The sequence below is a fragment of the Berghia stephanieae genome, chromosome 15, assembly GCF_034508935.2.
Source record: "Berghia stephanieae isolate SIO BIC M18660-M18661 chromosome 15, UCSD_Bste_1.3, whole genome shotgun sequence".
Taxonomy (NCBI): Eukaryota; Metazoa; Mollusca; class Gastropoda; order Nudibranchia; family Aeolidiidae; genus Berghia; species Berghia stephanieae.
The window spans coordinates 17,585,547-17,608,330 of record NC_088374.1 but is presented as its reverse complement, the minus strand read 5'-3'; the positions used below and the strand labels follow the sequence as shown (position 1 = coordinate 17,608,330).

Sequence of the window (22,784 nt, the reverse complement as noted above, 5' to 3'; positions counted from 1 at the left end):
ATAAACTTGAACTCTATTTCTCCCAAAGGGTCGGCTAGACTCCAGTAGCTGATGGGTTACGGACGCGATGTCGACGCAAAAGTAAATGCTCAAACAGAGTGGACAGGGCATTGGATTGGATTCAACAGTCTGATGTCACGCCGCCCGGCAACGGCGGCCATCTTGGTTCTATACAAAGGAAATCATTACTTTTTATTCTTTATGCTGGCTAGAACTTTTCATATGCCTTGTGATCAGAATGTGTGAAAGTCAAAACATGATCAAATTTATGGGGTTTTTTCCCCTCTGGATACGCTTTTATGCTCGCCGGAGAAATATTTCATACGGGCTTCCGCCATTGTTCCGATAGTTTAGAGCCAGTGTTATTAAGTTACCATGCGTCATAAGGAAGGAAGTGACGTTAGGACTGTTGAAGAGTATTCTCACGAATCATCAAGCTAGCGTTTTTAGGCACATTGTTGACAAAGACAGATTTTGGGAGGCCTTCCGAAAGCTTTGTTAACTAGGTCTACTTATGTGACCTCTTTGGCAGTTCAACGCGAAGTGCAAAAGTGAACGCGGCATGGAGTATTCGCGATAGCACAACTTTTTGATAGAGTCTGGGTAGGCCTTCCGAAAGCTCCTACATCCCCAGTATTCTTGTTCTAGTAGGGGGTTTGGGAGGGGAAAACTTTTTTTTATAATGTTCTAGTAGGGGGTTTAGGAGGAGGGGGGGGGGAGACTTTAAAAAAAAAGTTTTCCCCCTCCCAAACCCTCTACTAGAACATTATTTAAAAAAAAAAGAATACTGGGGATGTAGGAGCTTTCGAAAGACCTCCCCAGACTTTATCAAAAAGGTGTGCTATCGCGAATACTTCATGGCTGGCGAGTTCACTTCTGCACTTCGCCATGCACTGTCAAAAGGAGAACAGAAGTAAACCTAGATTAGAAAGCCAAAGTCTCTAGACGGAAACAGATGTTGAAAGACATATTATAGGGAATGAGATTAGCGGAAGAGGAGTGTCCCTTGATTGGACGTCACCCATAGTCTGTGACGTCACCGGCGGAAAAGTTCATGCGCACAACCAACATGACGTTCTCTCTCTAATAACTTTTCCGCCGGTGATGTCACAGACTATGGGCGACGTCCAATCAAGGGACACTACTCTTCCGCTAATCTCATTCCTTATTAGCTCAGAAAAGTGAGTGGAGCAGGCACTTATGTTGGTAACAACAAGATATGAAGTGAATAGAAAAGTGCCAGAAGACAATAGAGAATAAAAATTTTTTATTCTCTATTGTCTTCTGGCACTTTTCTATTCACTTCATATCTTGTTGTTACCAACATAAGTGCCTGCTCCACTCACTTTTCTGAATTAAAATTCACCCCATACACCGGAGCATACTCAATGTCTCAATCGTTTCTATGTTATATGTTTGTGTTGAGAATATTGGCTATTAAGCTTAACTGCTGGTCAAAATTATTCGCGATGGTGGTGTACGAACGAATCGGCGATCTCAAGAAGTGGGTGAGAGAGGGATCTAGTAATGACTTTGAGTTTGAAACGAATATTTTTGTGTTCGTGGATAGCTCACACGGTAGAGCCACGCTCTCACCTGCCAGGCGGAGTTGTCGTACCAATAAGGTCGCAGGTTCAAACCCCACCACCGCCGCGAAAAAATTTTTATTCTCTATTGTCTTCTGGCACTTTTCTATTCACTTCATATCTTGTTATTCCTTATTAGCACAAACTTATGACAGAAGTCTAACAGAAAGTTGGGGATATAAGACACAGCGCCCAAGAGCCTGGCAAAAAAAACAACAAAGAATCCCCCCAAAAATGCATACACATTCATCATTCACACAGACACCCTTGCAAATGACCAAAAAAAAATATTGAGAACCGAAACCATTCGGAGAAATAGAGATCAAGTTTATTTTCCCGAGCATTCGTAGAAAGAGTCACTTCGAAAATTGAGTCCTTGTGAAATAACTATCAACATACATTCTCTCACGATACTAACGTGCGGCTATAATATGGTCTAGTTGTATGATACTTGCTATCGGATCTGAAGGTCCCGGGTTCGAGCTTCGCTCGGCGAATTGTTGAGTCCTTGGAGAAGGCTCTTTACTCACGTTCTCTCACCGTATTCAGGTTTGAAATGAGCACCTGGCCGCTAACAGCGTTGTCTCTGTCCATATAAATTGTAATATCGCCTCACAGGCGTCATGTCTTGTTCTACATAATGTTACATGTTACTGTTTGTCAGGGACCCCTTGTAAAGCGCATTGAGCACGTTTAGTGGATATTGCGCGATATAAAGTCTCAAGTTGTTATTACTGATATGATATGATATGATATGTATATATAGGCATAATTGTATTCACGGATTAAACTAAAGTAATCATTATATAGAAAAGGCATACTTACGTCCTAATGAAAGTCCTTGAAAGGAAATTCCTGTAAAAGAAATGAACATTAGGATGATTAAACTAGGGTTATTATGAGAAAGAGAAAAAAAAAAGAAAATATCTTCATCATCGTCATTTATTTTTTTGTCACAGCTATATATATATATATATATATATATATATATATATATATATATATATATATATATATACATAGAGAGAGAGAGAAAGAGAGAGAGAGAGAGAGAGAGAGAGAGAGAGAGAGAGAAAGAGAGAGAGAGAGAGACTGAGAGAGAGAGAGAGAGAGAGAGAGAGAGAGAGAGAGAGAGAGAGAGAGAGAGAGAGAGAGGACATAAAAATTAAATGATGATGATGAAGATGATGATGATGATGATGATGATGATGATGATGATGATGATGATGATGATGATAATGATGACGTGGATGATGATGATTACGGTGACAATTTTCAAAAAGTCGCCACAGAAAAAAAAAAAACAGAAAAAAAACCCCAAAACATAAACAAAATAAAAAAATAGAAAAACAAGGAAACTTACTTCCTCCTCTGTTAAATCTTGTGGAAGGGACGTTGAAAAACCCCTGTGGTCTGATCTGGCCATAGACCAAGCTGATGACGTTTGCTGCAGGTAGAGGAGAGATAAATGATGATATTAGCTATTTTGGTAGGACATTACAATTAACCGGTAGATAACCACGCCCAGGGGCGTGGCTATATTGGTTGATTTGATGCCCGGCACCGATTCCATCTTGAAAAATGGATTACAGCATTTGAAAAAGTATTAAAACTAAGAAATGGTATAAACCGCCTCTTACTTATTTGAGTATGTCTTTTCTGTATATGTTTTCTTTCTTTTGTATTTACAAATATAACATGTTTTAGTCATTTTCTTCTGTTTCTGGCACCACCTTATACTGTAAGCATGCCACGCCACTGACCACGCCTCTCGGACAGTCGCTATCATGTAAACAATGGCAGTGATTGGTAGAAACTACAGCAAACTACACATGTTTTACTATCGATGGTATGTGTTTAAGTAAAATAGCCACTGTTCTACCGCTTGATCAGTAGAATCAGCACAGAAATCTATCTGTGTAAACTTAAACGTTTTTAATATGATCGAGAAAACCATGTGATAACTAGTCACCCATTTGTCAATATAAAAACAATAACAATGATCAGATGGAGGTCGAATTCGTTCACGTTATTGTTTATAAAAAAACCCCAACTATATTTGTCCGAGCACGTGTGAAGGTGTGTCACAAATTCCATGTTTTGATTGGTAAAAAATCTACTGGTTAATTGGATTCACTAGTCTGATGTCACGTCGCCCAGTAACGGCGAGCAGCTTGGTTCTAAACAAAGAAAATGGGTACTCTTTATTCTTCATGCTGGTTAGAACTATTCATATGTCATGTGATCAGAATGTATAAAAGTCAAAACATGATCATATTTGTAATATTTTTCTCCTCTGAATATACTTTTATGCTCGTCGGAGAAGAATCTCATAAGGGCGTCCGCCATTGTTCCGATAGTTTAGAGCCAGTTACTAAGTTACCATGCGTTATTACGAGGAATTGACGCCATGACTGTTGAAGCGTATTATCTAACTATGTGAGGCTATGTGGTCTAGTGGTATGACACTCGCTTTCGGATGGGAAAGCCCTGGGTTCGAGCCTTGCTCTCTCGGCGAAAAGTTGAGTCATTGGAGAAGACTCTTTACTCAAATTCTCTTATCGTACTCATGTGTAAAATGAGTACCTGGCCGTTAACAGCGTTGTCTCTGTCCGAAAAAGTTGTAATATCGCCTAAAGGTGTCATGTCTCGTCCTACATGGTAAATGTTGCTGTTGGTCACGAACCCCTTGTAATGCGCTTTGAGCACGTTTAATGGATATTGCGCTGTATAAAATCTCGTTTTTAATTTTTTTTTAATTATTTAATATTTTGTTATAGCTATAAATACTTCATCAAAATAAATAACAAATCGCTGTACATACAATGTGAATAAACACCTCTCTCGATTCAAATTTTGGATACAAGCTGGAGACTATTTGGACATATGTGACACATCGTCTCAAGACAGTATTATGTCGGAACGAACCAGGTGCTTAAAAGCCCGAATTTAATGGTAAAACTTGTCAAAAATATAAAATGTTGGCATCAGCACCCTAAAATATGGTGTCCATTCTCATCAATGAATAATACAAACTCAACACAAGTCTGATATGTCTGGCTATAAATCAAATTTTCAACATCTTAACCATCCCGACTTAATACCGTTTTGAGGCGGAGGGTCACATATCTTAAGGAGAGACAGAAATATTCAAGATAATCAAATCAAATCAAATCAAATTCCCTTTATTCATCCCATAGGGGAAATTTCTCTCTAGGGTCTATTCCAGGGGAACACTGGAGTAGACGATGCAACGCCGCAAATTGACCTAGGGCGAGATGAGAATTTGCTCAAGGCCACACAGCGCAGTGTATGTGTGTGTGGGTATGTGTGTGTGTGTGTGTGTGTTGTGTGTGTATGTGTGTGTTGGGTGTGTGTGTGTTGAGTGGGTGTGTTGGGTATGTGTATATGTGTGTGTTGGGTGTGTGTGTGTGTGTTGGGTGTGTGTGTGTTGGTGTGTTTGGTATGTGTGTGTGTTGGGTATATGTGTGTGTTGGGTATGTGTGTGTGTTGGGTATGTGTGTAATAATAATAATAATAATAATAATAATAATAATAATAATAATAATAATAATAATAATAATAATAATAATAATGATGATAAAAATGATGATGATATAATAATAATAATAATAATAATAATAATAATAATAATAATAATAATAATAATAATAATAATAATAATAATAATAATAATAATAATAATAATAATAAATCTTATTGAACAGAAAGTGACATTCCAGACAACCTATATTCAATACTTTGGAGTATATTTTTGATCATGTTGAGGGCAAATTATAATTGGTAAAGCTCTTTTTATGGTGACTTTATTCTCCCATGGAAAATACAACGAATTTCTGAAATTAAAAAAATTAAAAAATTAAAAAATTGAGCTTTATATAGCGCAATATCCTCTAAATGTGCTCAAAGCGCTTTACATTTTACACCTGAGTACGGTGAGATAATGTGAGTAAAGAGCCTTTTCCAAGGACTCAACTATGTTCCGAGCGCGAGGTTCGAACCCAGGACCTTCCGATCCGACAGCGAATGTCATACCACTAGACCATATGTGACGAAACGTCTCAAAACGGTATTATGTCGGGATGGACCAGATGCTAAAAAGTCAAATTATAGTCAAACTGGTCAAAAATATAAAACGTTGGTATTTAGCACAGTAAAATATGATATTCCTTCTCCTCTATAACGCAAACTAATCAACTTAAGTCTGATATTTCTGGCTACAAATTCAATTTTCAGCATCTTAGTCATCCCGACTTAATACCGTTTTGAAACGAAGGGTCACATATAGCCGCACAAAAAGGCAACTGTGACTTGTTTTCAGGTCTTTTAATCGAAGTTGTTAGAGGCTCAATGTTATAATGGAGTCACTCTCAAACATAGGCAAACTATTGGAGAATAAAATGGATGGATAGAAGCGAAAACTGGAGCTATCATATTGATGCTATACGTTTAGGTAAAATACTCACAACCTCCGCTAGCCGCTAACCTTAAACGTGTTTATAGATATAATTTACTAAAGCTAAGACTTTTCAAATCAAACGTGAAGTCCGTCCTACTGTATGGATGTGAAACTTCGAACGCATCACAGGCATGTATAAGGAGGGTACAGATTTTCGTAAACAGGTGCATGCGTAAGCTACTCAGAATAAAATGGATGGATAGAATAAAAAATGAAGAAGTATGGAAAAGAAGACAGCAGAAACCAGTGGGAGAGGAAATAGGAAGAAGACGATGGAGGTGGATTGGACACACGCTTAGAAAGAATGACTCAACTATAACAAAGAAAGTATTGGGCTGGAACCCTCAGGGCAGAAGATCAAGGGGAAGGCCACGAGGAACGTGGAGAAGAATTAAAGAAGCTGATATACAGTGAAGTGATAAGACCTGGAACGAGTTATAAAAAAGTTAGCTCAGGATAGAGAAGGATGGAAACTGTTTGTCTGTGACCTATACCCTGACCCAGGGTGAAAAAGGCAATGATGATGATGACAACAATGTTAAAACAAGCCCGTAATACGCTTCAACAGTCGTGACGTCACTTCCCTCGTAATGACATAGTAACTGGCTCTAAACTATCGGAACAATGGCGGACGACGCCCTTATAAAATATTTCTCCGACGAGCATAAAAACGTATCCAGAAGAAAAACAAAACATTATAAATCTGATCATGTTTTGACTTTTACACATTCTGATCACAAGACATATGAAAAGTTCTAGCCAACATGAAGAATAAAAAGTACAGATTTTCTTTGTTTAGAACCAAGATGGCCGTCGTTGCTGGGCGACATCAAACTCGCTTTCGGATCGGAAAAGACTCTTTACTCACATTCTCTCACCGTACTCAGGTGTAAAATGAGTACCTGACCGTTAACAGCGTTGTCTTTGTCAGAAAAATTGTAATATCGCCTGACAGGCGTCATGTCCCGTCCTACGTGTTAAATGTTGCTGTTGGCCAGGGACCCCTTGTAAAGCGCTTTGAGTACATTTAGTGGATATTGCGCTATATGAAAAGCTCGATTAAAAAAAAATATATACATAATTACATACTTACCAAATAGAAGAGTGAGCACAATCTTGAGGGAAGCCATCTTGTGTTTTGTTTTTGTTTTTGTTTTTGTTTTTGTTCTTTAAATTATTTAAAGAAGTATAATACACAAAGTTCCTAGATAGAATATTGATAAAAAAAAAAAAAAAAAAAAAGAAGAATTACAAATTTATCACAACAGAATTACAATACTCAGACGATTAGATAATAATATTCCGTTTCGTTTTGCAATCTTCTCACAACACTGTCTTTGTATTCGTTCCTAATTTTTTATTCAACCGCTAATCTCCTTATAATTTCATTCACAAAGTACTTTGTCTTCTTTTCTCTCCTATTGTTCTTCTGCTTCTTGTTTCTTCGTTCCTATATTATTATTATATGGTCCCAATAAACAAACTGTTTCTTTTTCTTTAAAAATTACGGTTCCTGTTCCTCGACTGAATAAACCCCCGTTGACTGAAGGGCGAACGTTGTTGTTTGCCGTGCTAACCAAGCCGTCCGTCCGTCCCATCGCGGTCTCTCCCCCCCCCCCCCCCCCCCCCCCCCCCCCCCCCTTCCCCAAATTTGATGGACGAGACTTTTCAACCAATGAGAGCGCACAAAGCGCGGCGGTCATCATTTATTCTTGCAATCCAAATCGCGTCAGCGGTGATACAAATTCAGCTTTGTCACCGAATGCAACTTTTTTTTTTTAAAAATAGCTTTTATATAGCGAAATATCCACTAAATGTGCTCAAAGCGCTTTACAAGAGATCCCTGATCAACAGCAACATTTAACATTTAGGACGGGACATGGCGCCTGTTAGGCGATGTTACAATAATATTTTTCGGACAGAAACAACGCTGTTAACGGCCAGGTACTCTTTTTACACCTGAGTACGGTAAGAGAATGTGGTTAAAGAGCCTTCTCCAAGGACTCAACTATGTGCCGAGCTAGGCTCGAACCTAAGACCTTCCGATCCGAAAGGGAGTGTCATACCACTAGACCACATTATAGCCGCGCTACATTTATTTTGGATGTTGTCTCGTTTCGTGGGTTGGTTGGTTGACTGGTGGCAAAACTCTTCAACAATCGTAACGTCACTTCCTTCCTAATGACGCATGGTAACTTAGTAACACTGGCTCTAAACTATCGGAACAATGGCGGACGCCGTATGAAATATTTCCCCGGCGAGCATAAAAGCGTATCCAGAGGAAAAAAACCCCCCATAAATTTCGATTATGTTTTGACTTTTACACATTCTGATCACAAGGCATATGAAAAGTTCTAGCCAGCATGAAGAATAAAAAGTAATGATTTTCTTTGTTTAGAACCAAGATGGCCGCCGTTGCCGGGGGGCGTGACATCAGACTACTGAATCCAATCGTTGTTACATTGGCGGCGCTGGTGTTCGTGAATATGGGATTTCCTGTGGAGACATAAATCGAAATTGGGTGACAAGACACTTTGTCAGATGTCATTCCCCAGTATCGTGACGAGATAGAGATACCGCTACACACTTATTTTTAGTCTGTAACGACCAAACAACACATACACATTCATACACACTTACACAATGTCTTCTTCCCATTCATTATAACACACTTGATTCTTCATTGATGATTGACTTGTCTGTGCGTGCTGAATGGTTGAGATTTTGTTGAGTTCGATACGAGGTGTGTGCAGCGATGTGTTCTAGTGGTATGACACTTGTGATCCTCCGTCTCAAAACGGTACATATTTTTCTTCTTCTTCTTCTTCTTCTTCGTTCCCGTCACGTCACATGGTCAGTCCGGTCTGGTGAATGAAGCCCACAGTGGTCCTGTATACCTATATATACCAAACTTTGAATGTTTCAGACTCAAAACCCGTCTTCAGCCAACGACAACAACAAAAGAAAAAGATTTTTTTTTTGGTCACAAATACAAAAACTTTGTGTTAAATTCCTATTTGATACGATGGATAATAAATACAAATTCTAACAAGGCCACTAACTCAAAATTCGTCATCCTTAGTATTTGTGACCCTCCGTGTCAAAACTGTATTATGTCGGGATGCTTCAGACCCCAAAAAGTGAATTTGGAGATAAAAGAATGATGAGAAATTGGAGCTTAGAAGTTTTTGCAATGCAAGAAATAGTCTTTATACTACAGCAAAACGTACAGAAATTGAACCCAAGTTGGATATTTGTCGCTATGAATTCAATTTCCCTTACCGAGTGGATCCCGACATAATACCGCTTTGATACGGTGGGTCACAAATGTCTTCTTCCCATTCATTATAATACACTCAATTCTTCATTGATGATTGAATTCACCATACGTGCTGACTGAATGGTTGAGATTTTGTTGAGTTCGATACGAGGTTTGTGCAGCGATGTGTTCTAGTGGTATGACACTTGTGATCCTCCGTCTCAAAACGGTACATATTTTTCTTCTTCTTCTTCTTCTTCGTTCCGTCACGTCACATGGTCAGTCCGGTCTGGTGAATGAAGCCCACAGTGGTCCTGTATACCTATATATACCAAACTTTGAATGTTTCAGACTCAAAACCCGTCTTCAGCCAACGACAACAACAAAAGAAAAAGATTTTTTTTTTGGTCACAAATACAAAAACTTTGTGTTAAATTCCTATTTGATACGATGGATAATAAATACAAATTCTAACAAGGCCACTAACTCAAAATTCGTCATCCTTAGTATTTGTGACCCTCCGTGTCAAAACTGTATTATGTCGGGATGCTTCAGACCCCAAAAAGTGAATTTGGAGATAAAAGAATGATGAGAAATTGGAGCTTAGAAGTTTTTGCAATGCAAGAAATAGTCTTTATACTACAGCAAAACGTACAGAAATTGAACCCAAGTTGGATATTTGTCGCTATGAATTCAATTTCCCTTACCGAGTGGATCCCGACATAATACAGCTTTGATACGGTGGGTCACAAATGTCTTCTTCCCATTCATTATAATACACCCAATTCTTCATTGATGATTGACTTCACCATACGTGCTGACTGAATGGTTGAGATTTTGTTGAGTTCGATACGAGGTTTGTGCAGCGATGTGTTCTAGTGGTATGATACTTCCTTTTTGATCGGGAGCTCCTGGGTTCGAGCCTCGCTCAGCGCATAGTTGAATTTTTTTTTTCAAACATACCCTTCAAACAAGATGTCTGGTGTCAACAGGAATCACCCATGTTCTCCAAATGAGCAGATTGGAGGTTAATAAAAAAAACGAAAGTGTCTGAAGCGCGGCTCGAACCCGGGACCTTCCGGGTCATATAGTTGAGTCCGTGGGAAAGGCTCTTTACTTACATTCTCTCATATACTCAGATGTAAAATGAGTACCTGGCCGTTAACAGCGTTGTATCTGCCGGAAATTTTTTTTATTGTAATATCGCCTAACAGGCGTCATGTCTCATTCTACATAATGTTTCGTGTTGCTGTTTATCAGGGACCCTTTGTAAACCGCTTTGGGCACGTTTAGTGGATATTGCGCTATATAAAAGTTCAAGTTTTAGCAGTATGGATCTTATGAATCTGTGTCAAATGTCAAGGTCGTTTATAGATAGTTCGAAGATGACGTCACTCAGGTCTTTGTTATTGTTTTTTTTTTTGCCATCCGCGTTTATGAGTAATACTCACTGAACTGTATTAACCAGACTATAAACGTTCATGGTTACATACAGTTTTGTGTGTTGGTCCGTTATACTTCCGGATGGCAATGTTATGAGCTTCTTAGCCAAGCGCATACTATCAATTTGTGACGCTCGCCACAAGAATATTCCAATACTTGTCTTAGTCCATGCAGCTATTTGGTCTTGAGGTATGATACTCGCTCCGGATCGGAAGGTCCTGGGTTCGAGCCTCCCTCGGCGCATAGTTGATGTCTTGTGTCCCATCGTATCTAAACAGCATTATGGGGCAGCGTGGCTGAGCGGTAACGGTCTTTGTTTGCTTCGGACCCAAAAGGTACCGAGTTCGATCACCCGCCGAACAGTAACACACTTTATAGATAGTTCGAAGATGACGTCACTCAGGTCTTTGTTATTGTTTTTTGCCATCCGCGTTTATGAGTAATGCTCACTGAACTGTTTTAACCTGACTATAAACGTTCATGGATACACACAGTTTTGTGTGTTGGTCCGTTATACTTCCGGATGGCAATGTTATGAGCTTCTTAGCCAAGCTCATACTATCTATAGTCACCTGGAACAACTACAAAAGACGTCTAACTTCTAGGTCATGGCACAAGACCGAAGGGCGAGAGCTCAGGTGGTCGCTGGTTCGGATAAGTAAGTAAGTCACCCGCCGAACAGCTGCGCTGTGTGATGTGGCCTTGAGCAAGTCACCTCGCCCTAGCTCACTTTGAGGCGCTGCACCGCGGCTAACGCCTGGGTTATTCCAGTCTTCCCTTGGAATAGACCCTAGAGACAAATTTTCCCCATGTGAAAGGATGAAGGGTTTTTTTTTTGTTTATTTTTTAAAATATTATTATGTCGGGATAACGTAGACTTTACAAATACTCTTCAACAGTCGTAACGTCACTTCCTTCCTAATGACGCATGGTAACTTAGTAACACTGGCTCTAAACTATCGGAACAATGGCGGACGCCCTTATGAAATATTTCTCCGGCGAGCATAAAAGCGTATCCAGAGGAAAAAAACATCCATAAATTTGATCATGCTTTGACGTTTACACATTCTGATCACAAGGAATATGAAAAGTAATTCTAGCCATCATGAAGAATAAAAAGTAATGATTTTCTTTGTTTAGAACTAAGATGGCCGCCGTTGCCGGGCGGCGTGACATCAGACTATTGAATCGTATTGAATTAAAATGCTAAAGATGACTAACTTTGAGTTAGTGACCAGGTCAAAAATTGTATTTAATTTATCTATCGTATCAAATAGGAATTCAACACAACGTTCGTATTTAATTGTTTTAAAAAAATAATTTAAAAATTAAATTCCCTATAGATAGTTCGAAGTTGACGTCACTTATGTCTTTGTTTTTTGTTGGGTTTTTTTTGCCATCCGCGTTTATGAGTAATTCTCACTAAACGGTATTAACCTGCCTATAAACGAACATGGTTACACAAAGTTTTGTGTGTTGGTCCGTTATGCTTCCAGATGGCAATGTTGTGAGTTTCTTAGCCAAGCGCATACTATCTATATTCATCCCATAGGGGAAATTTGTCTCTAAGGTCTATTCTAAGGGAAGACTGGAATAACCCAGGCGTCAGCCGCAGTGCAGCGCCGCTAATTGAGCTACGGCAAGGTGACTACTTGCTCAAGGCCACACACGGCTAAGCGAGGAGTGGTCGAACTCGGTACCTTCCGCCGAGTACGAAGCAAAGACCGTACCGCTGTGCCACACTGCCCTCAATACGCTTCAACTTCTTTCCTAATGACGCATGGTAACTTAGTAACACTGGCTCTAAACTATCGGAACAATGGCGGACGCCCTTATGAAATATTTCTCAGACGAGCATAAAAGCGTATCCAGAGGGGAAAAAAACAACATTATAAATCTGATCATGTTTTGACTTTTACACATTCTGATCACAAGGCATATGAAAAGTTCTAGCCAGCATGAAGATTAAAAAGTACCGATTTTCATTGTTTAGAACCAAGATGGCCGCCGTTGTTGGGCGACTTGATATCAGACTACTGAATCCAATTTGTGACAACAACAACAACAATAAAAGTCAACTTTCAGGACTTCAGAATTCAAATGCAAAGGTTGACGAATTTTGAGTTAGTGGTCATGTTAGAATTTGTATTTATTATCCATCGTATCAACTTAGACTTTCATTGGATTCAGAAGTCTGATGTCACGTCCCCTGGCAACGGCGGCCATCTTGGTTCTAAACAAAGAAAATCATTACTTTTTATTCTTCATGCTGGCTAGAACTTTTCATATGCCTTGTGATCAGAATGTGTAAAAGTCAAAACATGATCAAATTTATGTGTTTTTTTTCCCTCTGGATACGCTTTTATGCTCGCCGGAGAAATATTTCATACGGGCGTCCGCCATTGTTCCGATAGTTTAGAGCCAGTGTTACTAAGTTACCATGCGTCATTAGGAAGGAAGTGACGTTACGACTGTTGAAGAGTATTTGTGACAACAACAGCAACAACAACGTAAACTTTCAGGACTTCAGAATTCAAATGTAACCCACCGTATTAAAGCGGTATTATGTCGGGATCCACTCGGTAAGGGAAATTGAATTCATAGCCACAAATATCCAACTTGGGTTTAATTTCTGTACGTTATGCTGGAGTATAAAGACTATTTCTTGCATTGCAAAAACTTCTAAGCTCCAATTTCTCATCATTCTATCTCTAAATTCACTTTTTGGGGTCTGAATCATCCCGACATAATACCGTTTTGAGACGGAGGGTCACAAATACTAAGGATGACGAATTTTGAGTTTGTGGCCATGTTAGAATTTGTATTTATTATCCATCGTATCAAATAGGAATTTAACACAAAATTTTTGTATTTGTGACCAAAAAAATTTTTTTTTTTCTTTTGTTGTTGTTGTTGGCTGAAGACGGGTTTTGAGTCCGAAACGTTCAAAGTTTGGTATATATATAGAAAAATATGTCTTTTTAAACTTGAGCTTTTATATAACGCAATATCCACTAAATGTGTTCAAAGCGCTTTATAGGGGGTCCCTGACCACCAACAACACGTAACATGTAGAACGAGATATGACGCTTGTTAAACGATATTATAGATGCTGTGCGCTGGGCTATGAAACTCACAACATTGCCATCTGGAAGTATAGATAGAATGCGCTTGGCCAAGGAGTTCACAACATTGCCATCCGGAAGTATAACGGACCAACACACAAACTCTGTGTAACCATGAACTTTTATAGTCTGGTTAATACAGTTTAGTGAGAACAACTCACAAACGCGGATGGCAAAAACCATAACAAAGGCCTGGGTGACGTCATCTGCATACTATCTATAACGAACTGACATACAAAATTATGTGTAACCGTGAACGTTTATAGTCTGGTTAATACAGTTTAGTGAGAATTACTCATAAACGCGTATGGCAAAAAACAATAACAAAGACCTGAGAGAGAGAGAGAGAGAGAGAGAGAGAGAGAGAGAGAGAGAGAGAGAGAGAGAGAGAGAGAGAGAGAGAAAATGGAGGGAGAGAAAGAGAGGAAGAAAAAGAAAGAGAGAAAGGGAGGGAGGGAGTAAATAACAGAAGGAGAGAAAAGTAAGAGAGAGAGAGAGAGAGAGAGAGAGAGAGAGAGAGAGTGAGAGAGAGAGTGGGAGTGAAAGAGAAAAGGGATTGCGATACACACAGAGAGAGAGAGAGAAAGAGAGAGAGAGAGAGAGAGAAAGAGAGAGAGAGAGAGAGAAAGAGAGAGAGAGAGAGAGAGAGAGAAAGAGATAACCGTGGGGATGGGTAAATGTTATGTGCGATGTATTTTATAGCACCGGACACCGTAGATCAAGGCACTCCTATAACAAGGTCTGATGTTGTATTATGGAAATAGACCAGGACCCATAAATATTCACTTTCTGATCGACTCAACTGTCCACTCCCGACGTCCGTGGCCGAGTAGGACACTGTCTCGTCTGTAGGGAAAAAAATATATAATAAACAATGGGAAAATGTGTGGTGTCCGGTGTCCCTCAACTGAGAGGGTCAAGAATAGCCCAACGCCAAGCCAGCGTGTCGTAAAAGGCGACTAATGGTGTGTGATTCCCCCATCTTTGAGTCACCTGGTCCTCCAGGTTGGGGGTTGGCAAAGGGTTAACACCCCTTTCCGTTAAAAGAAACGCAGACAGACAAACCAAATCCTTTTTTAGCTTGGGCGACCGAAGAGTTTCTAGAATGACAGAATGTATGAAGGACAACAGACAATCAAGGGGAAGGCCACGAGGAACATGGAGAAGAATTAAAGAAGCTGATATACAGAGAAGTGGTAAGACCTGGAATGAGATTAAAAAGATAGCTCAGGATAGAGAAGCATGGAAACTGTTTGTCTGTGGCCTATACCCTGACCCAGGGTGAAAAAGGCAATGATGGTGATGATGATAGAGAAGGATGGAAACTGTTTGTCTGTGGCCTATACCCTGACCCAGGGTGAAAAAGGCAATGATGATGATGATGATAGAGAAGGATGGAAACTGTTTGTCTGTGGCCTATACCCTGACCCAGGGTGGAAAAGGCAATGATGATGATGATGAAGGGAAAAATGGAGCTATCATATTGATGCTATAGATAGTATACACTTGGCTAAGAAGCTCACTATAACATTGCCATCCGGAAGTATAACGGACCAACACACAAAACTATGTTTAACTTTGAACGTTTATAGTCTGGATAATAGAGTTTAGTGAGAATTACTAGGCTCGAACCCAGGACCTTCCGATCCGAAAGCGAGTGTCATACCACTAGACCACATAGCCACAATGCTATGAGGGTCATTTAAATAAATCGAGATTTGTACACTACGAGTATCAGCGGCCGTTAACAGCTTTGTCTCTGTCCGAAAAAAATGTAATATTATCGCCTAACAGATGTCATGTCACGTCCTACATGTTACGTGTTACGGTTGGCCCCTTGCAAAGCGCTCTGAGCACGTTTTGTGGATATTGCGCAATATAAAAGCTCAATTTTAAGGTCAATCAAAATTAGTACCAGGCGGTCAACAGCGTTGTCTCTGTCGGAAAAAAAATGTAATATCGCCTAACAGGCAACATGTCACGTCTTACATGTTAAGTGTTGCTGTTGGCCAGGGACTCATTGTAAAACGCTTTGAGATCGTTTAGTGGATATTGCTCTCTATAAAAGCTTATTTTTAGTGGACATTACGCTATATAGAAGCTCAAATTTATTATATAACGGCTAAATTTTTAACTGGCCTTAGTCAGTCCAATCCACAGTAGGGAGAGCCTATCAATTAAGACTTGTGTTGTTTTTTTTTTTGTTTACAGGCATGGACTGCGATGATGGGGATACTACATTAAATTGAAATTAATGGTGGCCATTACATGAACTATGTCCCTATGGTGGTCAGACTGGGCGATGACCGATGTGAAATTTGCTGTCTCTTTGTTTACGGGCTATATAACATGTGACCCTCCTTCTCAAAACGGTATTATGTCGAGATGATTCAGATCCCAAAACAGTGAATTTAGAGATAGAATGATGAGAAATTGGAGCTTAGAAGTTTTTGCAATGCAAGAAATAGTCTTTATACTCCACCATAACGTACAGAAATTAAACCCAAGTTGGATATTTGTGGCTATGAATTCAATTTCCCTTACCGAGTGGATCCCGACATAATACCGCTTTGATACGGTGGGTCACATAATATGGTCTAGTGGTAATACACTGTCTTCGGATCGGAAGGAAGGTCCAGGGTTCGAATCTCACTCTGAGCTCTGAGTGCATAGTTGAAGGTTTGAAGAAGGCTCTTTACTTACATTCTATTACCGTACTCAGGTGTAAAATGTCTGAACTTTTTTGTTGTTGTAATTTCGCCTAATGTGCGATTGTATCAACACATCTCAACCTTCAAACACGACAGTAAAAGATCTTCAACTACGTTGAGCGAGCACACCTGGAAACTCAAGGACTCAAACACGCAATACAAAATCACATGGAACATCGTCTCAAAACAAAAAAAAAAGGTACACATAAACACAAAACATGCAATCTATGGCTAGAAAAGAAATATCAAATTGTAAAAACAAAAACAAACAAACAAAAAACATGCCCCACTAAACAGAAAGAGAGAGAGAGAGAGAGAGAGAGAGAGAGAGAGAGAGAGAGAGAGAGAGAGAGAGAGAGAGATATTCAGCACGTGCTTACACAAGAGAAAATGATTTCTGTCCAATATACACTACACAACCCAATAAAACAACCACTACCCCAGACGCCCAACCCCCAACACAATACCACACCCAGATCGCATACACAATAAATATCCACACATGCACACACATGCGCAACAAATCTACATCCGGAAACAACATTGGCGCCAACTGAACACAACAATATTCCTTCCAGACACAAGGGCTTTTAAAGAACCTCCCCGAAGATTCCAGCAGGATGAAACAACGTTGTCGGAGAATGTAACAGAATGAGGTGAAAATAAGTAAATAATTCGCTCCAAGAAACTGTCGAACTCTCTACGTGATTCCAGCTAACTCCCCTCAACCACACACACACACACACACACACACATATATATATATATATATATATATATATATATATATATATATATATATATATATATATATATTATATATGTATATATATATATATATATATATATATATATATATATATATATATATATATATATATGTATATATATATATATATCGATCTCTTTTCTCTCTCTCTCTCTCTCTCTCTCTCTCTCTCTCTCTCTCTCTCTCCCTCTCTTCTATCTCACACACATTACACACACGCACACAAACACACTGCATATTGTCCTAAAAAAACCCATAAAGATCTTCATAAAGTTATGGCCTGACACTGACCAAAAAATGACGTCAAAATGCCAGTCTTTTGCCACAAAAGAAAACAAATCGTGAGTTGTATTCAATAGTTCAACCAATGAAATACTTTCTTTCCATGAGCTCTACTAACGACAACTGACAAGGCGGTGCAAAAACCAAATAATGACGTCAAACTGCCAGTCCTTTTGATTTTCAGTATCAGGCTATAACATAACGATGGCTACGCACCGATCCCAATTGGATTCAGTAGTCTGATGTCACGCCGCCCGGCAACGGCGGCCATCTTGGTCCTAAACAAAGAAAATCATTACTTTTTATTCTTCATGCTGGCTAGAACTTTTCATATGCCTTGTGATCAGAATGTGTAAAAGTCAAAACATGATCAAATTTATAGGATTTTTTTTTTCGCTCTATCTAGATACGCTTTTATGCTCGCAGGAGAAATATTTCATACGGGCGTCCGCCATTGTTCCGATAGTTTAGAGCCAGTGTTACTAGGTTACCATGCGTCATTATGAAGGAAGTGACGTTACGACTATTGAACAGGGTTGCCAGATTAATTTAAGGCATTCTGCTAACTGGATTTTTAAAATCTGCCAAATACCACAAAAATCTGCCAAACCGTACTATTTATAGTAGATACCCATTTTGAAAACTCATCAGTTTTGTTAAACAAAAAATTCTCAAGGCCGATGTCATACATTTTTTTTCAGTTCCCAAGTTTAAAATAAATCACGAATACATAAAAATTGCCATGGAAAACGTGGAGTAGACCTATACATTCATCCCTAGGCCTCGGAAAATAAAATCTGCCAAAAATCTGCCAAACTGCCAAACCGATTTTTCTCTGCCAGACGACTTCAAACTCTGCCAAAAAAAAGGACATTTGGCATAAAATCTGCCAAATTGGCAACCCTGCTATTGACTCCTATTGATATTAATATTAATAACTTTCAGTCCTTGTCCTATTGTGCACTCTTATCCCAAGTTCGTTCAGTACAACACATCCCACAAGACACCTGTTTTGTTTATGCAAATGATGTCTATGTTATTATAAGACCTGTGTAACGTATTACACAATCATCCCACATATCCCGTTTTCCTTCGTATTATTATAACATATTCATACATTTTGACGCATACATTTTCCATACTAGCTTGACCGGATGTGACGTCACACTTATTAGTGGTTATCCATATAGAGATAGAGCGAAGTTGACGTCACTCAGGTCTTTGTTATTGTTTTTTTTTGCCATCCGCGTTTATGAGTAATGCTCACTGAACTGTATTAACCTGACTATAAACGTTCATGGATACACACAGTTTTGTGTGTTGGTCCGTTATACTTTCGGATGGCAATGTTATGAGCTTCTTAGCCAAGCGCATACAATCTAAATTCCATTTCCATGTGCTCGAGGTCATTGGTCACATTGGAATATGTGCTCAAAGTGACCCACATAGTGAAAAGTGTTCACAGATTTTCTTTATCACGATTGGTCATTTTGTTCAGCTTGACACATGGGTATGTTTACAATTTTCATAAACAAAGCAGCGTGTTTACATTTCTGAAGAAATATCCAATCGTTGGACAGCAACAAATCATGTGATTGATGACTTGGTTGGACGAAAACATGAATATAGATCGCTCCCATTCTCACTAAACTGTATTAACCTTACTATAAACGTTCAAGGTTACACATAGTTTTGTGTGTTGGTCCGTTATACTTCCTGTAATATGGTTAATATTAATGTTCAATACAAGGGAAACAATCCTTGTGTTGTCTAGTTGTATTGTTTCAGTTATGATCCTTTGATGATCCTTCTTTTTATTGTGTTTCTGTTCATAATATTCAGTTCCGGAATAAACACTTCCGGTTTTTTTTAAATCTTGGAAGTCAGCCATGATCAACAACCGGTCTTATAAAGTTATCTTCAATAATCTACAACAATCTTTAATAATCTACAACACTTCCGGATGGCAATGTTGTGAGCTTCTTAGCCAAGCGCATGCTATCTATAGATAGAGCGAAGTTGACGTCACTCAGATCGCCAGCCATTTTTTATGAGTCGTTCTTACTAAATTGTATTAATCAGACTATAAACGTTTAAGGTTACACATAGTTTTGTGTGTTGGTCCGTTGAAGATACTGTACGCTTGGCCAAGAAACTCACAACATCGCCATCCGGAAGTATAACGGACCAACATACAAAACTGTGTGTATCCATGAAGAAGGGTTTTGAGCCCGAAACGTTCCTTGTTTGGTATTTTGTTCTTTTTTGAAGTTGTTCTATTCATTTTTGTTTATGACTTGTTATAGTCCACAGCTTCTAGCAGCCTAGTATCACTTTGACTTGTGGTAAAATATAGAATTATTAAAATACAATTCATGGTATAAAAAGGGGGAGAAAAGTCGAGATTTTTAAAAAATCTGATCCCCCTGTCCACCCAGCAGGAATTGGGTAGCTGGGTCTGTTAGATATGTCGGAAAGTACTTTCCGAATAGCCCAGCGTCCTATCCAAAGGATGTCAAGCAATTACTAGTGCCCATTTCACGCTATAGAAACCGGGATAAACTCTGGATCCATGGGCCTAATGAGTCTGAAGGACTAATTTTTTGTTTGGATATTGTCCGATGTCAACGAATCACCCATGATGTCACAGTGAGCAAATAGGATTCAATAGTCGTAACGTCACTTCCCTCGTAATGACGCATGGTAACTTAGTAACACTGGCTCTAAACTATCGGAACAATGGCGGACGCCCGTATGAAATATTTCTCCGGCGAGCATAAAAGCGTATCCAGAGGGGGAAAAAAACACATAAATTTGATCATGTTTTGACTTTTACACATTCTGATCACAAGACATATGAAAATTTCTAGCCAGCTTGAAGAATAAAAAGTAATGATTTTCTTTGTTTAGAACCAAGATGGCCGCTGTTGCCGGGATGATGACATCAGACTACTGAATCATATTGGGGTTCAGTTAAAGGTAATAGGTTTTATTTATTTTTTTAGAGTTACTTAAAGGAATGCTTGGGTTGTTTCCCTTAGCTTGAGGAACAAGCGGAAGGCTACCCGAAATAAATGTGACCCACCGACTCAGACTAGTATTACGTCGGCGTTATGGATTGTATCATAGCCATCGTTAAGTTATAGCCTGACACTAGAACCGTAGCCATCGTTAAGTTATAGCCTGACACTGACACTAGAACCGTAGCCATCGTTAGCTTATAGCCTGACACTAGAACCGTAGCCATCGTTAAGTTATAGCCTGACACTGACACTAGAACCGTAGCCATCGTTAAGTTATAGCCTGACACTAGAACCGTAGCCATCGTTAAGTTATAGCCTGACACTAGAACCGTAGCCATCGTTAAGTTATAGCCTGACACTAGAACCGTAGCCATCGTTAGCTTATAGCCTGACACTAGAACCGTAGCCATCGTTAAGTTATAGCCTGACACTAGAACCGTAGCCATCGTTAGCTTATAGCCTGACACTAGAACCGTAGCCATCGTTAAGTTATAGCCTGACACTAGAACCGTAGCCATCGTTAAGTTATAGCCTGACACTAGAACCGTAGCCATCGTTAGCTTATAGCCTGACACTAGAACCGTAGCCATCGTTAAGTTATAGCCTGACACTAGAACCGTAGCCATCGTTAAGTTATAGCCTGACACTGAAATCCAAAAAGACTGGCATTTTGACGTCATTATTTGTTGGTTTTTTTTTTGTTTTTTTTTTTTTTTGCACCGCCTAGTGAGTTTTCGTTAGTAGTGCTCAAGGAATCAAGTAGTCCCATTGGTTGAACTATTGAATACAACTCACGATTTGTTTTCTTTTGTGGCCAAAGACTGGCATTTTGACGTCATTTTTTAGTCAGTATCAGGCCATGGTCAGGCTATAGATAGTTCGAAGATGACGTCACTCAGGTCTTTGTTATTGTTTTTTGCCATCCGCGTTTATGAGTAATGCTCACTGAACTGTATTAACCTGACTATAAACGTTCATGGATACACACAGTTTTGTGTGTTGGTCCGTTATACTTCCGGATGGCAATGTTATGAGCTTATTCGCCAAGCGCATACTATCTATTTGTTAACGATGGCTACGATTGTATTCATGATCACTGGCAGACTTCAGCCAAGACAAACGTCATGACATCTTGTTTGCTTGTTTTTTTGTTTTTAAGGGTTTTACGGCGCTTGCAACACATATATCAGCGCCAGTAAAAAGGAAGAAAATGGGATAGTAAAAAGTTCTAGAATTACAATTAAAGCACCCAAGAATAGGTAAGACAAAGGGGAACTGGTTCAAATAGGGATGTAGATTCCAAGAGCACACTATCAGTGTACTCAGTATGAGATCACCTAAATTTCTCATCCAGAAACAAGCACAGGTCGCTACTAAGAGGAACACACTCAAATGTTTTACAAATCATATATAATATAAAGAAAACATAATACAGTGCATAACAAAGAGATGATTTACAGGGAAAATATATCATCTCCCAAAACTATAACTATACATTCGACTGTTTCCCTCTCAGCCAAGGACTCCGACCAAGGTCAAAACAAAACCAAGTAATCTCATTCCAAGACAAAGACAGAAAGCAATTGGAAAACAGATAAGAGGGGATAGAAGACACAGCAAGTACCTCCCTGCCCACTATGGGAGGTCAGGAACCCCACCCAGTCATGACATCTTGGGGAATTGGATTCAATAGTCTGATGTCACGTCCGCCCAGCAACCAGCAGCTTGGTTCTAAACAAAGAAAATCGGTACTTTTTATTCTTCATGCTGGCTAGAACTTTTTCACTTGTCATGATCAGATTTATGTTTTTCTCCTCTGGACACACTTTTATGCTCGTCGGAGAAGTATTTCATAAGGGCGTCCGCCATTGTTCCGATAGTTTTAGATTTAGTTTAGAACCAGTTACTAAGTAACTATCCGTCATTACGAGGGAAGTGACGTCACGACTGTTGAAGCCTATTACTAAAACGGAATTACTTTATCAAGAGGAAAGGAAGTAATCAGTACTATATTGAAGTGACAAGGGATATAACTCATTATAAATTGTAACAAAATAATCCAGTATTAGTTATCTTTCCTAATATATGTATTACAGTCGGGGTGAT

General features: G+C 39.2%; 1 protein-coding gene across 7 annotated transcripts in view; it reads right to left on the bottom strand.

Moving 5' to 3' along the window:
- Positions 1-7,652, bottom strand: part of LOC144960249 (uncharacterized) — an 80,118-nt gene extending 72,466 nt beyond the window's left edge. For 2 of the 7 annotated variants that reach the window (XR_013642813.1, XM_078893267.1), the window contains exons 1-4: positions 7,467-7,647; positions 7,160-7,270; positions 2,950-3,033; positions 2,412-2,441 (exon numbers count right to left, since the gene is read on the bottom strand). Coding sequence is in view for 6 of the 7 variants with exons in the window: in XM_078893267.1 (XP_078749393.1) it covers positions 2,412-2,441; positions 2,950-3,033; positions 7,160-7,196 (151 nt within the window). In the remaining variant the exon portion in view is untranslated. Of the gene's footprint in view, positions 1-2,411; positions 2,442-2,949; positions 3,034-7,159; positions 7,271-7,466 lie in introns of all 7 variants that reach the window. The other 5 variants (XM_078893271.1, XM_078893270.1, XM_078893269.1 and 2 more) reach the window with 4 other exon arrangements.
- Between the last annotated feature and the right edge of the window lie 15,132 nt (positions 7,653-22,784).